The sequence below is a fragment of the Apteryx mantelli genome, chromosome 2 (assembly GCF_036417845.1).
Source record: "Apteryx mantelli isolate bAptMan1 chromosome 2, bAptMan1.hap1, whole genome shotgun sequence".
Taxonomy (NCBI): Eukaryota; Metazoa; Chordata; class Aves; order Apterygiformes; family Apterygidae; genus Apteryx; species Apteryx mantelli.
The window spans coordinates 153,423,678-153,442,957 of NC_089979.1; the positions used below are offsets into that span (position 1 = coordinate 153,423,678).

Genomic DNA, 19,280 nt, shown 5'->3' on the forward strand with positions numbered 1-19,280 from the left:
CTTAAACTCTCACTTGCAGCAGTTTCATAGGCATGGATATCTGTTATATAAAAACTTGACAAACCAGGATATTGCTATTAAAGCAGGACAAAAGTAACATTCTGCCTTACATTTCACCATTTATGCTGCTTTCCACTTTGCAATTAAATCACTTAAGAAAATTTTACTGACAAGTTTTGTTTTTATCTCATAGCTGGTTTCACATGTGGTTCTAAGCTACTACGTTCTTCTTCTAAGCTACTAAGTCCTTCTAAGTATTTGGAGTTCAGAACTCCCAGCTGATGCCAAATCAAACACTTCAAAGAGTACTATCAGTCCATGAGAACAGTTCCACTGTTTGATTTGTTACTCTTCTTTAAAAAGCATCAGGTAGATCTTCATCAAATTGGGGAAGTCAGGAGCCAATTTATACTGGCTAAAGAGATGTATCTAAACACTGAGCCTAAATTTACCTTATTTTCAGAACTGTTACAGAAGTGATTTATACCTGTAAAGATGGGCAACAGCTCATGTTGTGAACATGTTCATGTGAATACCCAAATCCATGACTTATGCACATTATTGAGAATACAATTAATTTTGAAAAAAAAAAAAAACCCACCTCTAGATCTTTACCTAAGTCTGTATTCATTTTAACACTATACTGCTTTTTCTAGGGCTCATGTCACTATTTATCTGGAACCAATCATACAATTGTATACTTTGAGCTTGTGATTCGGTTATTTGCGTTAAGCATTTCTGATTTTGCTGGTTTCCAGAGAAGCTTCAGATATAGGGCACTTCTGCAAACTGCTGGTATTTTTAATAGTTCATTTTCTAGACACATGCTATGCTGTTTCTCTGAAATGAGGTGATATATTACACTATGAGCATACAGCATATACAGAGAGACAATGTAGGATAGTTAGAGGTCTCAAATTTAGTAGTGTTCATCAATTACTTATTAAAAATATCATATTAACAGAAACATTCTCCCTGAAATTTATTTGGATAAAAGCATTCCCAAGAAGCAAGGAACTGGAAATGCTATAGAATCATCCCAGGATAGGATAAAACATGGACGTAAGAAGGACAAGGAACAGATGGAAACTTACTAAATTATTTTATTGCCTAGTTAAGCAAAATGCAAGAGTAAATAGAAAGCACAAATGTTTGATGATAGATAAGTATTTAATATTTTCATCTTAGATACATTAAAAGTTTATTAAACCCAAATGACATGGGGGCTGTCGGTTTATTAAATAGCTAATATCTGTAAAAAGGGCTCCCTTCCCTCTTTAATTTTTTAGAATATGTAATTGTATACCTCTTCACATATACCTCTTCATAAAAGTAGTAAGTATAATTTCTGAAAACACAGGAATGACCGATTTCGCAGACTCCGGGAATAGCATCCCTCTCTTCCAGAGGTTTCTTTCTTGATTAGACCTGCAACGTAAGATTAACATCACACATGCAAATCACCTTTCGGGTGGGCGAGCACTCTGCCCCCCGCGCTTCCCGGGGCCACGGTGGCGGAGCCCGAGAGGGAGGTGGCACTGCAGAGGCGCCGAGGGACCGGCGCCGCCGGGGCGACGCAGACCCGGCGCTGCTCGGCAGCGGGAGGCAGGTGCCCCCCCCCCCCCGGTACTCCCTGCCCCGGGGGGGGGCTCGTAACCCCCTCGGCGGACCCGGCCTCAAACTCGCCACCTGAGCGCCGCACGCAGCGGCCCCCCCCGCCCCCCTCCGCGGCCTTGCGGCCCCCCGCGCTGCACCGGGGCTGCCGGGTTGCCCCTGCCGAGCGGGGCACGGCGGAAGCGGCCGCGGCAGGGTCGGCCCGCGGCGGAGGCAGGCAGGCAGGCAGCCAGCCGGGGGTCCTGCCGGGCGGCGCCGCCGCGGCAGCCCCGCGGGCGCGGAGGGTCGGGCCGCGGCCTCCCCCCCCCGCCCCGCCCCGCCGCGGGATCCCCCCCGCCGCCGCGGCCCCGCCCCCGCGGGGATCCCCCCGCCGCCGCGGGCCGGGGGCGGCGCCCCCGCGGCGGCGGGGGGCGCTGCCCGGCCCCCGCCCAGCGCCGCCGCCCCCCGGCCGCGGCCGCCTCCGCTGGTACCTGCGGCAGCAACTTTTCCCTCGCCGCCGTTCAAACGTCCTGCCGTAAAGCGCCCGTCTCCCCTGGCAACAAGGTTCCGGCCGAGAACTAGGTGTAGGAAGGTGATGTAAAAGTAAAACCACCCAGTGTCGTAAACCAGGTCCGGGGGGGAGGGGATGGGAGGGAGGGGGGAGGGAGGGGGAGGAGGTGACTGGAGCATTTAGACACAAGCGAGAGGATCATGGCGGATGGCCCCAGGTGTAAGCGCAGGAAGCAGGCGAACCCGAGGCGCAATAACGGTCAGTCAGCCCGCCGGGCAGCGGCCCGCTCCGCGCCGGGGCGGCCCCGGGGCCGGGACGGGGGCCGGGCAGAGCTGTCTCGAGTGCGAAGGGGGGAGGTCGGGAGAAGTAGAAAGTAATTTCCCTGCCGCTCCTCGCCGGGAGCCTGGCTCCCTCCGCACCGTTATATCCGCTACCTGGTGCCTCCCTCGCTCCCTGCCTCCCTCCTCCGCCTAGCGGTGCCTCCTCACTCCGCCGCCTGTCCGGGACCGTTACACGCTGCCTCCCCCACACACCCGCCGCGGCGCCGCCGCCCGCCCGCCCGCCCCGGGCAGCGGGCTCGGGCCCCCCGGGCACGCCGGCGCCCGCCGGCCCGGGCGGGGACGCCGAGCCCCGCGGGGAGCGGCCGCGGGGGCTCCGCCGCCCGCCCGGCCTCGGCAGCGCAAACTCCGAAACTTGTTACCTGCGCGCCGCGGCGGAGCGGGGCCTCGCCGGCCGCGTCCCCCGCGAGCCGCCGGCCCGGGGGCGGGCTGCGGCGGCGGTGCCGCTGCCCTGCCCGGGAGCGCCGCGCCTCCCCGCCCCGCGCCGCGCCGGACTTCCCCGGGCTCGGCCCCGCGCTGCCTCCGCCGCGCCCGGGGCGCTCCGGCTGGCGGGGGGCGCAACTAGTTGGGCGGGAGGGGGCCGCGGCGGGGACGGAGCGGCGCGGCGCGGCGCGGGGGGGGCACCGTCGCGTGCTGCAGCGCGCATCGATCCGCGCGGGCGCGGGGGACAGGCCCGGCGCCCGCCCCGGGCAGGGCCGCCCCGGGCCGGCGGGGGGGCGCCCCGCCGCCTTCCTGCCGCTGCGGCGCGCCGGGCTCGGCCGGAGGGAGCCCCGCGGCCGCCGCGACGGCGCGGCGGGGAAGGGCGGGCTGCGCCCGGGCGGCGGGGTGGGAGCGCGAGCGGCGAAGTTTCTTCCCTTCCCTTTGGCTGCGGAGGTACCTGTTTGTATAATAACGGGCGGTAGCGGCTTGGCCGGGGGCCCCTCGCCGCTCCCTGTGTGTGCGTGAGACCAACTGCTGCAGTCTATATAAGGAATTACATTTACATTTCAGACTTAAGGGCTGGGTTTGGGGTACGTGCGTTACTTTAAGATGCGTTTTGAAGGTACATGGCGGGGGGAATACACGCTCACAACACCTACTCCGTACTTGTTTTCTGGAAAATAGAGAAGTAGTTCGCTTCTCGTAGCAACTCTTCGTAATAGGATGTAGAGCAGGAGATTTTGTAACCTTCCTTGGCAATTTTAGGTTTTATGTGGCATTTCCTGTGCAGGGTCACAGATAGGAAGGCTTTCGCCTGCGATCCGAGATGTTTTCTACGTAGTGCACGGTCTCCGAAATATATTCGAGTCGCGATTAATGTTTCTGCTTGCTAATTCTAACTGTTGGGGCGTAAAATGTTTATAAATAGCGGCCTTTCCAGGGACTAACGACTTTATTTGATTGCTTGGAACTTGGGAGGGTTTCCTTATTATTTTTTTTTTCGCTGTGTGCATTTTGTAGCAATTATTTTTGTTTATGCGATCGCATTATTAATTTCTTGTTCTAGTGTAAATATTTATATTTTGCTGGTGATTTGACTCTGTTAAAGGTAAGTTTGGAAAGTGCTTTTCTCTTTACCTTATTTAAAATGTTGATGATCAGAGAAAGGGGCTTTTCTTGTTGCTGACGACATGTGTGTGACATGTGAGTCTGAACCACCCAGTGTCTGTGCAGGAGCTGTAAACATGTTTACCTGAACAGGAAAGAAAATGGATTTTTCTCTTTAAAGATCCAGTGATATGAATATCATACTCTTAAAACATATCAACAGATGACTTGAGAGAGAAATTTTCTGAAAATCTAGCTTTTGAAATCAACGGGAAAAAGAGATTCTTGATCGCTGCAGCAAATGGCAACTTATGCAGGTAGAAAAAAAAAGATGGTGTTTAGTTTTCTCCTGCATGCATGTCAGCCCCCTCCTGTCTGCTGCTTTCGTTCTCAAGGGAGGGATTTATTTACCATGCTTGCTGTCAGTGTTTTTCCTATGTGCTTAATATTAGAAAAATGGATTTGAGACCGTTTAGCACAAAACATTTTGTCTGCGGCATGTATCACTCACAGAAAACAAAAGGTGTATAAGACATGGTATCGTTCCAGGTATCTTTCATCTTCATCACTTTTGGACTTCGTCATTGCACCCTTTTTATTATAAAAAGCCTTTGAGTTTATCAACTAGTTCTGCTACACAGAATGCGTGTCTTGTTTTAGGCTGGTTTTGGTTCTTTTCTTCAGGAATTAAAACCAACTTAAGTCATTGTGCATTGAAGCATCAGGATCGGTTAGATAATAGATTCTGGATAATAGAGATTTCTCAGCAGTGGGTTTATGTTTGACTTGCAAATGTTTACTGAAGAAAATTGCTAGAAAAATGTTAACCCTTTCACCTTTAAAATAAATAGGTAAGAGACTTATTTTGCTTCTAAATCTCGAAATTCACTTTGCTCTTACAGATGAATATTTTCTGTTAATCAAAGATCAGCGTACAGTAGATGCTTCAGCAACTGTCTTGCTCATAGTCTACACTAATTTTATTCTGTTCAAATTGCCTTTTTTTCCCTCCCTTTATACAGAGTGGGAGATTATTAAAGAGACACTGTACTCGGCTTCCAATAAACCAGTTTAATAGTACTGGGCTATGGCATCAAGTAAACTCTAATACTGCTGTTTATGTGTTGATAACCAACTTAACACAGCTATTCTTGTAGTGCAAACTTGTATTTCTTCCCTCCTTCCCTCTCTCCCCTGTGCCCCCCCCCCCCCCCGCATGTTTGGGAGCCAGAACTTACGGCTGCCATCCTAATACATTAATTGTAGGTGGAAAGACAGTCTTAAGTCCAGAGCTGGTTCCTTTTCTACCTTCTTTATTGGCCACTATAGGAGACCAGCAAAAGAGCTGATTGGTGCTACCATTCAAGCCTTCACTTACAAGAAAATCTGGCACTTCAATTCATATCTAAAGAAAACTATTCTAGGTCATCGTTCTAAATTTTGGCCAATATATGAAAATGTCCAGTACGCTGATGGAGTTAGTGAAGTGTTAAGACAGCAGCATTCTGATAAAGCAGAAAAATAGCACTTTTAGGGAGTCTGTCTCTTCCCCTCTACCATTCTCCCCACTTTTTTTGATGGAGAAATGGGGAGGAGAAAAGAGGGACGGGCTTGCTAGTCATATGCGTTGTCACACTGCAAATTCCTTGTGAACCTAATAGATTCTATATCAGCAAACTTTTTTTGTCTTCCTAATTATGGATTGGCTTTCAGGATCAGGAAAATCGTTGCTTTCTTAGTATTTTCCATATGTATTATTTGATTGTCTTAGCTCTTATTAAACACAGCAAAACTAAACACATCTTGCTATTGAGCAATACTGTGAGCAATACTCACAGTATAAAACAAGCAAAATGTTTAAAACTTCCCATATTCAAAGAGAGACTATCAACTTGATATATTGACATTTTGAAAATATCTTAAATATGTCTTCAGTTCTTCAGATGCATTTTAATGGTAAAAAGAAGAATGTATGAAAAGGAGTGAATGCTGCACACTCACGGATATGTGTGAGGAGAGGGTTTGGGGTAGGGTGTATCCCCCCCACCCCGGTAATAAGAAGTTCATTACTGAAAGGTTATTTAGGTTAACTTGTTCAAGGTAGAGTGCTGTTTAGTTACTTTACAGTTGGATTTTCTCTCTTTAAATTTTTACTATATAATCATTTAATGTATACTTCTGCTACAAAGCTAATGGCTGTAAGAAGATCGTAAGTGCCTTTGAATAAACCAAAAGTATGGCGTATTTCTGTTAGCTCCAAGGTGTTAACTACTGGCAGGATGTCAGGTGTTAGTGGCACCAGGGATATAACATTCCATGTCATGCCTTTCTTCTCTTGTCCCCCTCCCTTTCTTTTCACTAGGTATCGTGTTTTTCACTCCAGCATTAATTTAAACTTGCAATTTGGGAATTGAAGAATGTAGCTCAAGTTAAAATTCCAGGCACAGTGAACAGGTCTACATGGACAACTGAATTAACTGTTTGAATCCAAGGAAATCTTGTCTCTCATAGAAGCCAGTAATACTTGTTTTTTAATTTTAACCAGTGAAATATAATGGGAGTACATTTAAAAATGTCATCTTCTTTTCATTTTTCTCTCAGTAATCAGTGCTTGTTATTTTAATGGTTCTGAAGCAGGGTGCTTTAAGATAATTAGCTACCTGAAACAGTCTTCCTTACTTACAGGACTTCCGATAAATGTGCTACTGAGACAGTTGATGAAAAATAGTGAGTAGATGAAACTTCTGCTTGGAATATGGACTTCTGTATCACAGAAGTCATTCAGAAGAATTTTCTTAGCATGATATTGGAGGGAAGTCTGAGGATTGTACTTCAGTGAACTTGGCTCAGAACAGGAAACTTTCAGCAGAAAGTTTATTGGGCATTTCTATTAAATCTTTCTGACTCTTCTGGGCTTTATAACAGGTCTTGCTAGGCCTTTGACTTTCTGTAACTGAGATCTTTTCCTTCATAATGCAAGGAGAAATGAGTTCTGCGGCCTACATTTCAGTTATCTGTCCTCTTCCCAGTCGTGAGTGGAGTGGTGGTATTAACAGTTTATTCTTGTGGAAGTCGTACAGTGTGTGGAGGGGAGGCTTAGAGTAATTTAAAGTAAAAATATCTATGCACTGCCTTTCTTCACGTGGAAACATTTGTTTTAATAGGGTATAAAATGCCAGCAAGGGAAGGTAGAGGTTTTTAACGTGCATAGGACTATATTGCTATGGTAAACTGAAACCTGATAGAAACTGTTTTTTACTGATTTTGAGCAACTGCTCTCTGTTGCAGGAGAAACTGCTAGAACTACAGTATCTAGCCACATGGCTCTTAAGAATTTCTACTTCTAAATTCAGTCATTATTCTTATTTATCAAAAATACAAGCTCATTGCTTTCAACTAATTAGCTGTTTTGAGTCACTTCAAAAACTGAAACCAATTAATTGATTTTTTTTAACAAGCTGATTAGTGTAGAGTGTGTTTTGTTGACTGTAAATCCACTATTTGACAGTACATACTGCATCTCTGGAGGTTGCAGAGATTCTATCTGTGATAAGTTTCACACAAATGCATAAAACGAGAGCTTGGAAAACAGATGAATTCTTGATTTACACAGACTTTCGTACTGATTTTCAAATACAACTCCATATGAACTTCCAAGTGCTTAATATTAACGAGGGAAGCCAAATTCTTGAAGTTCTGGTCCTGCTTACCTACGTTTTCAAAAGTGCTCACCAGCGAGGATCTTCCCAGTTATGGACAGATAAGCAGGACCTGGTTCACAGCTATGATCTCAAAACTTTGGTACTTCATCCTGGCAGCTATAATAGGCCTGGAATTTTCAAGAACTAAATTCCCAAGTGACTTACCCAAGGTCACGCAGGAAGTTTACAGCAAGAACTGAATCTCAGTCCGTTTTTAATCATCAGGACTACCCTTTTATTTGGCTTGATCTACAGCCTTAAGGAACAGGTTTGTTACTTAAGCAGTTATTGTTCCTTTCAGTTTAAATGTTTTTAACTTGTTCATATTTATCCTCTTGAAATACTTGTACTTTCAGCAATCAAGCAGCAGTATCAAAACTCAATACCATCGAAAAATGACTAAAGAGAAATTGAAAATAGTATCTTTGGTAGTGATGTTTCCTATGTTTAGTTAGCGTGGAAGTAATGATGAGCCAGAGAAGTAGAATTTTGTCTTTTGGTATTTTTTGTATTCCCAAAACTTAAGTGGAATAATGTGGACGTGGACACAGGTAAAATAAAATAGGAGAGAACTTACTCATCAAGACCTACATTGTTAACATGAAGATCCCTATTCTGATGTACGAGGTGTTTAGAAGAGACTGTTTTAGAGTGGGCAGAGACAATTTGACCAGCCATTGGTTTTGTTGGGACAATAACGGCTAAAGGAGAGCCTCGATGTATGGCTGGTATTTCTAACACTTGAAGCTGATTGCTAGGTAAATAAAAAAGCAGAACTCCTCCTTAAAACAGAAATTTCCTAAAAACATGTAAACAAATGTCAGGTTAGAAGAGCTGCTTGCGTAGAACAAACGTGACACATCTAAGTTTTTACCTCTGTTACTGTTTGTCGTTGGGGCTGCTGCTGTTAAGACTCGGTAGGGGCTTCTAGTGCAGGTGGTGACTCCTACCTGAAGGAGTCTGGGGAGTGAGAGGCAAAGTGTGTGTGTAGAGAGATTACAGCAGTCTAGGTAATGTGTAGTAGTAGTTATGATAGAGACTGTTTCTTGTTTAGAGAATTGCTGTTTGAAATTAAGAAAAACAGACAGAGAGGAAAGGAATGTCTGTATAAATGGTTACCCAGAGAACATGCGTGGGAGGAAGGGAGAATGGGATAGGGAAGGAAGTAGCCTAGTTCTCACTGAAGGCCTGATACCTTGTTTCTGACACATCTTGTTGATCTTTCAAGGAAAGATGGATCTGGTCCCTGGTTGGCTGAATGAGAAGATCATGGTGGAAAGTAGCTTTGATTTCAGTTGACCAATTTATGCCTTGAAACTCCAGAATTGGTGGATTGGGGCTTTTCTGAGTTAGCCAGTTTCTGGAGCTCGTTGTCAGATGCATAGAAATTTCTCATCGGCCTTTATTTGCTTTTTTTGGCTGTTGTATTTCTAGTGTCTTATTTTTAAGTTATTGGAAAGAGTAACAGAAGTTTGATTATTTATAAAACTGTTCACTGTTGTATATTGTAGCTCTTTATCCTTGCTTGCTGTCCTCTCTTAAAGAAAGACTACAATTATTTTAAGTTTTCCTTTCGTATTGAGCTTCAGTTTGCTTATTTAATAATCTGTTTGGCCCTTCTTGTCTAGATTAGTAGAATTCTTGCATGACAGCCCAGGAAGACAGAAAGCCCAGTCAAGAAGAGTGAGACTTGACTGATAAAATACTGACTGCAGTGAAATGCAGCACAGCTTTATAAATCTATTTCAGTACTCCTGAGGAAAATGCTACCCCCATCACCACAGTATCTAAGCACCTTTCAGTTAGTAAAAATATATGTACTGAGTCTTATCTTCTTGTAACTGTGTCTGTACATCTGATTCTTTGTGTAAATGTCTTGCACGACAGCTTACTTTCACATGTTATGGAAATAGATGATAGAGCTGAAAGAGGAAACTTGTTAAATTTGAATCTTTACATATGGACCAGCTGGGCAGTGATTCCAATGTTTTAGATGTTTAATGCTAAACATATGAACCAAAGTTGTTGGAATTGTAGGTCTGTCCCAAAAGGAACCCTGAACAGAGAGGGAAGAATGCTTTTTAATTTTTCCTCTTTTTGTGTTTTTCTGATGCCATTACTGTATTGTAACTATATCTTTTATTTTAACACGCTTTTTTCAGTTCAACAGAATATACATTCTCATCTTTGAGATGTTAATACTGTTTGAAAGCAGCCTTCTTCAGTTCTCTGCTTTTCAGCTGTCATTCCCAGCTGTCACAATCTCCATCATGAAAGGACTTTACCCCTGTTGTTGCAAAGCAGTTTGGTTAACAACTGCTGTCACCCAAAGTTTAAAACCTGAAAACTGGTATCCTTTGTTGCTTTCCCTATGAATGTTTGCTTTCTGTTTGGTATCATCTCCCTCGTTCCTCTGCCTTCAATGTATTCCACCTGCTCTACTTTTAGAGACCTATGTAGGGCAAATGGACATGTCTAATGATGAATATATTCTCCCTGAAGTTTAGGGGCTTCAATTATGACGAGGAGTATTCTATCTTGTGCTTAGGTATCACTCCATTTTCTCAAATTAGGATTTCTGAGTATGATTAGCAGTCCTTGAGTAGAAGGACATGTAAAACTAGTTCTCTAAACACTGAGTAACCCATATATCTTCATGGAACAAACTTGTATGAAGTGTATCAGAAGGAAGAGAAACAACTCTTCTTCCTTAACTGTCTCTTATGTGCTTTGTTTAAGTATGTTTTTGGACTTGATGCAGGTATCCTGTGTCTTTGTGAAAGTTCTTCTGTTTTTTAGCTTGTCACAAGTCAAGTGTTAGAGCAGGAGCACTGGAGGAGCTGGCAAGAGCGCTGGAGAGAAATGGCTCAAACCTGGCCTTTCACTGTGCTCCTGAGAGTGACTTTCCTGGAATGAAGCGGTTAAAAGACTCTGATGTAGTGGAGATAGGTATAAGTACTCTCCTTGTTAGGATCAAACGCTACTTGGGCCAGTGATGCTAGATAGCACTCTCAGTTATTGTGATAGGAAATGATTTTATTATTTCAGCAAACATCCCTTTTCATCCTGACAGCTGACAGGCACTGAGGGCAGTTTTGTCTGTTCCGTTTTGTAGAGACATCTGTCCACAGAATATATACGGGAGAGAGCAAAATGAAATTACAAAACATTGCAAATGTGGCATGATTGAAAAAGGCCTGGGGAAATCCATTTCATCTGAAAAAAGTGCAAACTAAAGAACAAAACTTACAGCTTAATTACACAGCTTAGATTGCTTTCCACTAAACTGGTGGAGTTGACGTAAAGGAGCAGTTTAAAAGAAAAATCAAAAAACAAATACCCCTTCCCCCTCCTCCTCCCACTTAATCTAATATGTTTTTATTTAATGTCCAAAGACATTAGGGAGATGAGTTGTCCCTCTTTACCTATTCCTAAATACACTTGTACTTGAACACTTTTTCTCAATGTCTTTAAGAATTTCTGTTTTTTCAGGTATATTTCAGATTTTCCTTCTTCCTACCTCCTGTTCCATTTTATTCTTTCTTTCAAGCTCCTGCATGGTATTTACAGTAAGCGATGTAAAGTTTCAGCCTTGAAAGGAAGATACTATTCAGAATCTGTAAGCTGTTTAATCTTCCATCCAGTTCTGCTGATGTCTTTCCATAGATTTTCCTCTGTTATTAGTATTTACCAAAGAGCCATATTGGGAATTAAAGCAAAACAGAACTAGTGACATGCTGCTAGATTCATTCTTATATTACTGTTCACAGACCTAGATATGGTTGGCCCTGCAAAGAGTGAGGTGGTGAATAAGGACTTTAAGGCAGGTTTGACGTTTTAATGACCACTTTCTTTCCCTGCTCTTGTCCCTTCCCTTTCCTTCCACAGCATTTCATTTGAAAAACTAAGGTGTGGTCATCAGGCGTATCTGTTCTGGACTTCCAGTAATTTTTTTTGCTAACTGCTGAGCTATGCCATAATTGCGTATGCAAATACAGTATTTTTTTTTTTCTCTTACCTTGTACATGTGGGAAAGATAAGGTGGCAGAGTACCACCAGGGATGGTGCTGCTGTTGAGGAGGTGCTACAGATGGCTGTAAAAGTAGAGGAGTACTCTTCTTCTGTGACTTTTGTCCTGAAGGGGGATTTCAGAACTTCTTTGCCTCAAAGATACCTAGAAAACACAGTTCTTGCCTACTTTAAACTCTTGAATTGAGCAGATTTTTGGATTACTTGTTATAATAATGTGTTTTTGAGACATTAGCTATTTTAAATGTTGAAAGTGAATTTGTGTTTACCTTAGGAATTCCTTTTGTAGAGATATGTATATATATTTATATATATTTTTAAATTATATTCTGTATCTTAATCTATTAGGTTGGCTTAAATACTCCCTGTAGTAACATAAGGTAAACTTCTGTGATTCGTAACAATAATGATACTAAATACATGGAGACTATATTCCATGTAAAAGACTATTCTAACAACTTCAGTTCTTCATAGTAAGACTTACCTTGCCATTTTTCCAGGTTTTTAAATTGAATAACACATCATATTCCCAGCACTCTAATATGTCGTACAAAAAAAACAGTGCAAATAAGACAGAATCAGGTATATATTGCAATCAAAATAATGGGAAACTGTTTCTGCACAAAAGTGGAAAAATTACTTGAACAGAAATAAGAAGCAGAATTGAATTGGTAGTTGTAGCATAGAAAGAAGGAAATAGTTCCAGTGACACATAATGCAGTATGACATGATATAGTTTTCTGTAGTTCACCATGTGTGTTTAATCCTTAAATGGTCGGTCTGCATAGCTGATATGGCAGTTGCATGATGAAGAGGGACTTCTTGAAAAATGAACCAGGTTAACACTTAAGCATGTGAGTCTAGTGGCACATAAAACTAGTGGCATATTTTCTGTGAGCTAAGCCAGTCCACACAAGAGTGACAATTTTAGCTTTCCAATTGCAAAGGATACAAATAGACTTATTTGAATAAAAATCATGATGATCAACAGAAGCTTGTGATCCTGGTGGGGAATTCTTACAAGGTGTTTGGTGCAAACTGTCACTTGCAGGTCTGCTGTTCCAAAAAATACTCCTTTTGCCAGTACTACCTTTGACTCTGAAGCTTTCCTTTCAAAAGAAGAGAGCAAAATACTTCTGAACTCCAGCAAGTATGGGCATTTTCTTCATTCTGGTATGAAATGGCAAGCCTTCTCCATTTCCCCCAACCCCTTCCAGAAAATGAGTGTCCCCATTTGTGCAGTATGATATGCAAAAACAAATGGAATTAATGGTTTGCCTGTGTGTTCTCGCATCACTTTGGGATATAGGAAAAAACTTACAAATTTTTTTAAAAAATTTGAGTTCTTCCCTAAGTAGGTAAGAAAAGAAAGTGATGAAACTGAAAACTTGCCAAATATCTTGTTCTAGTAGGTTACTATTACTTATATTTAGCTCTCATATTTCATCTTTCTAATTGCAGCCAATATTTTTTTAAGCATTTTGAAGGTCATGTGTAGTAAATTCTCAAAATAAAAAGTCACAAACATTATCTTTGTAAGTAAGCTGATAACTTGTAGAGTAAAGCCTTCCAAGTTTGTACCTTAATGTAAACTTAACAGGCATTTCACTAAAGCCTGGAAGCACTAAAGCACTTTATTTTATTATTATTATTATTTTTAAAGTCTGCCCAGCCCAGTCACCTTTAAAGCCCGGTTATGTCTTCCTTCAACCACAGAAGCCTTAAGTAGGACTGCAGTCAAATGTCTGTGTGTAAGTCTTGTTGGTTCTTGGGCCTACTGTCAAAATATTTAGTAGCTGAAGCGTGTGTGGGGAAAGTGTGTGTGTGCACGCATGCGCAACCATGTGTGCTGTTTTCCTGCCTTTTCCTTTTGTCTGTCAAGCTTCTGGCTGATAGCAGATTAGCCATCTGAATGTGGGCAGCAAAGAGTAATGGGCAGAGCAAAATGCCTGAGGCTTCTTGCATGCAATAAAATGACTCCATTACAAAGCAAAAAATGACAAGCCTGCCATGTAGTATATCTATATTGGGGAGATGGAGAGAATAGTCTTTGGTTTGTGATCATGTTAATAGCTGTAGAATAAACTTTTTTTCTTTTTTTTCCTCCCAACTGTCACAAGTATTCCGGTATGCTTTACAGACTAGTGCTGAAGATCCTTCTAACAGGATAATACCTGTGAGCTGAGTGGATGATGTACTTCTTGTTATTCCTTATTTGTATGTGCATGTGGGGGAAGGAAGGGTGTAGCATGACAGTTCAATTTCATTTGCACCATGCAAGTGTCTCTCTTCAATTTTTATTTCTAGTGTTTTGATTAGTTACAGGGTTATATAATCTACTCTGCAGAAATGTGTTGGGTTTATTAAGTCTTTTGGAAGATGTGCTAATACCAATTTGAAGGAAACTGGGCCAGAAACATGGCTAAATGAGATAGAGAGAATCCAGATATTGGAGGAGGATAGAAAATACAAAGTTGTAGTAGCTGAGTAGAGCAGAGGCACAAGACTATGTGCAGAAGCACAGTAGCAGGAAAAATAGCTAGGATTCCTATCAAGGTTTTGACAGCTTTACTTTACCCCACTATAAAAATCTGCTGTTTAAAAGGACTCTGTTTTCCGCAGTTTCCTCTGTCCACAAGTAGCAGGAGCCACTGTTGCCCTCTTTGCTTCCAGTTACAGGTCTCGGGAAGGGGATTTTCTTTATTCTGTGGCAAGCATGCTGCCACAAAAAAAGTGCTCTATTTGCTCTAAACAGAGGGTCTTCCGGGATTGCATCTGCTCAGGAAATGAGGACAGTTTCTGAAACCACCCTGGGCTTCCAAACTAACTAGGAAGTCAGCATAAAAACATATCAGTATGTAGAAGATGGAGGAATTGTTAAAACTTATAAAAAATTTGTCCTAAAATGTTTAATTTTACAGAAACCCTTTACCTGACACTTGTTTTAGTCTTTGTCTTGCCTGTTGGATTCATCTTTTCAGTATATCCCTGTGGATAGAATAATTTGCCTAAACTAACTCTGGTCATCTACACTTTACTTGAGCAACTTAACGTACAGTCCACAACTACAATAGATAAAAATGGAAGTACCAATTGAATAATCTTTGTTTTTTCTCATTCTGTCTGCTTCTGCCTGAGCTAACTGTGGCTGTTCTGGAGGTGTACTTGCATGTGCCTATGGACTGTGTCCCTTGAAGATCTCCTTTTTAGCTGCACTTGTATTTCCACAACAACTCTTCCCTGATCTTTTGGATCCTTGTTTAAGGGGGAGCCTTCCTCAAAATGTTGTGTGCTGCTTTCTTCCCCTTTCCAGATGAAATACCTCCCACCCCCCAAAAAGAACCCACAAACCCAACAAGGAATTAACTGAGATTATTATTACAGTTTGGGAGGTGCTGGTCCCTTGACAGCAGTATTAATTCATTTTGTATGCATTTTTATTTTGCAGTTTAGAATTACTTCTATGATCACTTGCACTTTTTATGGCACTGAAAACCATGGCTGCTTTTGAACGAAGCTGGTAATAAAACAAAAGCTTGGTTACCATCTCTAATAATGGATAGTCTGTAGATGGAAACAACTAAAATCCATTCTAAGGCTAGTTTATTAATAGCAAGGATCTGTGAGGTCTTTTTCCTCTTCCCCTCTCCACTTCCCCTGCACTGTGCAGTTGCTGTGGTTTACACTGGGAAGTGACTAGTTTTTGCAGTCACAAGTGGAAGTAGTCTCTGATAGGTCATAAAGCTTTGAATATAGGTACTGAAAAGACATTTGAGTAAAAATATGAAAGTCAACTTGGTTATGGGGGAAGGGCGTAATTACATATTTTACAAAATCTCCAACATCTGTGATTTAATTGGCACTATCAAAAAGAGCATATTGCACATAAGTGCAGCTTCCCTAAGATGCATTAATGAATGTGAATAGAAATTCTTGAACTATTCTTGTTTTCCGTATGATCTTTATAATCTCACATCTTGTAGAGAAAGATGTTGCTGCCCTGGACAGGCAAGTTAAGTCTATCAACCCCATTCCCTGCCCGAAATCAAATGTTGCCATGCGAGCAGACTTGGTGCAGCCCCGCATGGCCTTTTGCTATGATGTTGTGCCCCACCTAAGATTAAGGTTAGGGTTAGGAGATGGCTAAAGCCTAGAGCCCCATGTGGAGTGGGGCTGCAAAGGGCTTGCCAAAGAACATACAGGGCTGCACCAAGTCTGCTCGCAGGGTAACTTTTGCTTCGGGGCTTCGAATGGGGCTTGTGGGATCAAGTTCAGGCCCCGCCTGAGATTAGGGTTAGTGTTAGGAGGTGGCTAAAGCCTAGAGCTGCACGTGGAGTGGTGCTGCAAAGGGCTTGCCAAAGGCCATGTGGGGCTGCACCAAGTCTGCTCGCAGGGCAACTTTTGCTTGGGGGCCTGGAATGTGGCTCGTGGGTACTCGTTCTTTCCCAGCCTGAGATTAGGGTTAAGAGGTAGCTAAAGCCTAGAGCTGCACGTGGAGTGGGGCTGCAAAGGGCTTGCCAAAGGCCATGCGGGGCTGCACCAAGTCTCCTCGCAGGGTAACTTTTGCTTCAGGGCTTCGAAGAGGGCTCGTGGTTTCAGGTTCAGACCCTGCCTGAGATTAGGTTTAGGGTTAGGTTTAGGGTTAGGAGATGGATAAAGCCTAGAGCCCCACGTGGAGTGGGGCTGCAAAGGGCTTGCCAAAGGCCATGTGGGGCTGCACCAAGTCTCCTTGCAGGGCAACTTTGGGTTAGGGGCCTGGAATGGGGCTGGTCGATTCTGGGTCAGGTGCCGCCTGAGATTAGAGTTAGGGTTAGAAGATGGCTAAAGCCTGCTTGCAGGGCAACTTTTGTTGTGCCACGAGGGTAGGTGGTTTTTGAACAGATATGGGGAAGTTACAGAATTCCAAACACAAAGAATGGTAAAGCAATTGAAAGCTCAGTTCACTTTTCCAGGTGAAAAGTAGGAAACATGGTTTTCATTATCTTAAAAATATTTAGATAGTAGAAGAAGAAGTTATTCCTTTGGCAGATAGTTTTACTTGCTACCTTCTTTTAAGTCTAAAAATATGGTATTTAGGCTAGAAAGAACTCTTGCTTAAACAGCTAATATCAACAGTGGAGTAGCTGGTTAAAATACAGTGTCTAGAAAAGTTTGCAGGTTTGAGAGGATCTGTTGAATAAACCTGTATCTGTTGCATCATTCCAAATATTCATAAAGAAGTCTTATGATGGGTTATATCCTATGGAAGAGAAAACTTTTATTGTTCTTGCTTCTTAAAGTTGCATGATTGCTGTTATCTGATGTAAGTGATACAGTGTGTCAGTCTGTGTCATTTGACCAAACTGTAGTCTACTTACAAATGTCCCTTTCGGACAAATTCACTGCAATCGGAAAAGATTGAGAGTTTTAACTGAGTCTTTGTCCACACTGCTTAACTAAATGGTTATTTTCAAACAAATCCCGTTGAAGTTCTTTTACTAAAGAACACTAGTAAAATATCTTCCTGGTCCGAATAGATAGGATTACCTTTCAATCTGAACAGCTTTTGGACTGATACTTAAAATCACTCTCTCAATTTTCATCAGTTAAGTATTGATAGAGCAGAGTTTTGATATTGATAGAGCAGACAGAGGATCCCAAGTTTAGGACAACATAGTTATGGCTACTAGATATAGAGCTCTGGTATGTCTGAGATAACATGGGGCAGAAATCTCAGATTTAGAGATCATATTTATGGGTTTAAAAGATATCTAACCGAGATATTTATCATTGGATTTAATTTGAAGTACAATGCATTTTAAAACTTTACATGAACAAATTGTGTGTCCTTTGCTCACTGTACTTAGAAAAAGGAGGCAAGATCTTAGTATCTCTTGTGTAAAGTATGTAACGTATAGATTATCAAAATACAGAAGGCCTTGTACAAGAGAAGGTGCAACACTTGACACAAAATGAGATGTTTGGTATCCTTTCCTGTGTCGTGTTCCCCTCTCCCCACCCTGTTCTTTCTTCTGTATGCTACATCTTTCTACTACTCAGTTTTCTTTTTTTAAAGAAAAAGCAAAAACAGTTTTTTTCCTATTACATGCACTCATAACTTGCTATTCTCTATACCAAGATTATATGTGAAATCCTGTTGGGCAAACCTTACCCTGAGCTTTTGCAAATGTGGTCTTGTTAATGTGTGGAAAGTCTTGGGTTTTATGGTGATCTGCCAGTGGCCCCTGGTTCAGTCCAGAATCATGTAATTATCTTTGTTTTATTTGTCTACTATTTTCCATGGGTAAAACACTTGCACGTGTTTGTACCGTAGAAGAATTACGGTGCACTGTAGTTAGCCTGTGTGACTGCGGTGGGGGAAGGTTGGGTACTTTCCCCACAGGCACCTGCCAACCATACGTTAGTTCCAGACCTGCTTTACAAACAGGGTGGTTGCAAGTTTGTGCCTACACTAGAAGAAATAGGTTTATTCCTATGTGAAATCTTTTATGAAAGACAGACTGATGCTTAAGAACTTTAGTCAAGGAGATGATCAAATGTCATTGTGGCCTAATGGCACTCTTGTCAGGACACATAATTGTTCCGGTCAAGCTATCACTTGTATTCTTTGTGGATAACAGACTGTACTGACAGATGTCATTCATAATTTGAGGGAAATCAGGTCCTCTTTAGTTTCAGCTAAGCTAGAGGTTCAGGTGAAAGTGTCTACAGCCTTCAGCACTTTTGGGCTTACGTTACATCCAAGCACCTAGTCTGTAACTTTTTTTTTTTTCCCTCCCAAGTTGGAATGCTCCAAGTTCTCTTCAGACTCTTCAGATCCAGAATGAATCTGGATCCCTCTTTATTCCTGAAAGGTCTCTTCTGCTTTGGTTGAGGTATCAATTTGATTTTTGTCATCTGAGTTGCACATTCTGTGTTTCTTCTTTTTTTTTTCCTTTTTTTTTTTTTCCTCAATGTGCTGCTGGGCCTATATGCATCCTGGGGACCCCAATCTTGTGGGATTTCTTTTCTGTATATAGAAAGAAGGTTCTCTTAGATGTGCTTCAGAGGCAAACATTGCAAAGCCTCATATGTTTCTTCATTATCTTTGAACTGAGTAGTTCTTATGAGAAGCTAAAAGGCACCAGTGCCACATTGCTGTCTCTCTTGGATGCAGTAGCTATCTCTGTCATGCTGGCTAATCCAGCTGACTGAGAACTTCAAGGAATTAAGTGTCCAGATCTCCTTATCCTACAGTGGTAACTTAGTTTAAATCATATTTTGTGCTCTATTGCCAGGAAGATGCTTCTTCCTGTTAATAAAGCCATACCAGGTTTGCCAAGAGACTGCCTTCTCTGAAGCTGAGGTGGCTGCTGCCAGACTCAGCCAAAAACTTGAGACTTTAGATGTGATTCAGTTGCCTAAGCATTCGTGTTTACTGTCCCTTTAAGCAGTGGAGGGAATCCAGATCCACATCACCTCCAGCTGCTGCTTTAAAAGGATGTGGCTTCCTTTTTCATATCTATGTCATGAAGTACCTGTGTCGTGGAGATCCTTGTCTGATATCCAGGGGCATCTCAGGTGGCATTGGACTCTGTCTAG

General features: G+C 42.5%; 1 protein-coding gene and 1 long non-coding RNA gene across 3 annotated transcripts in view; one reads left to right on the forward strand and one right to left on the reverse strand.

Annotated features, from left to right (window-relative positions):
- Positions 1-1,085: 1,085 nt before the first annotated feature.
- On the reverse strand, positions 1,086-3,388 carry LOC136991301 (uncharacterized). 2 transcript variants are annotated; one of them, XR_010883525.1, is made up of 3 exons: positions 3,320-3,388; positions 2,085-2,171; positions 1,086-1,428 (listed from the first exon to the last, which is right to left on the reverse strand). It is a non-coding gene; the product is annotated as an uncharacterized lncRNA (long non-coding RNA). The 2 variants fall into 2 exon arrangements; XR_010883524.1 differs by lacking the exon at positions 3,320-3,388 and adding an exon at positions 2,805-2,891.
- ZEB1 (zinc finger E-box binding homeobox 1) overlaps positions 2,254-19,280 on the forward strand; it is a 132,084-nt gene continuing 115,057 nt past the window's right edge. The window contains exon 1 of the mRNA XM_067291855.1: positions 2,254-2,362. Coding sequence (XP_067147956.1) covers positions 2,305-2,362 — 58 coding nt within the window. The 5' untranslated portion in view covers positions 2,254-2,304. The remainder of the gene's footprint in view (positions 2,363-19,280) is intronic.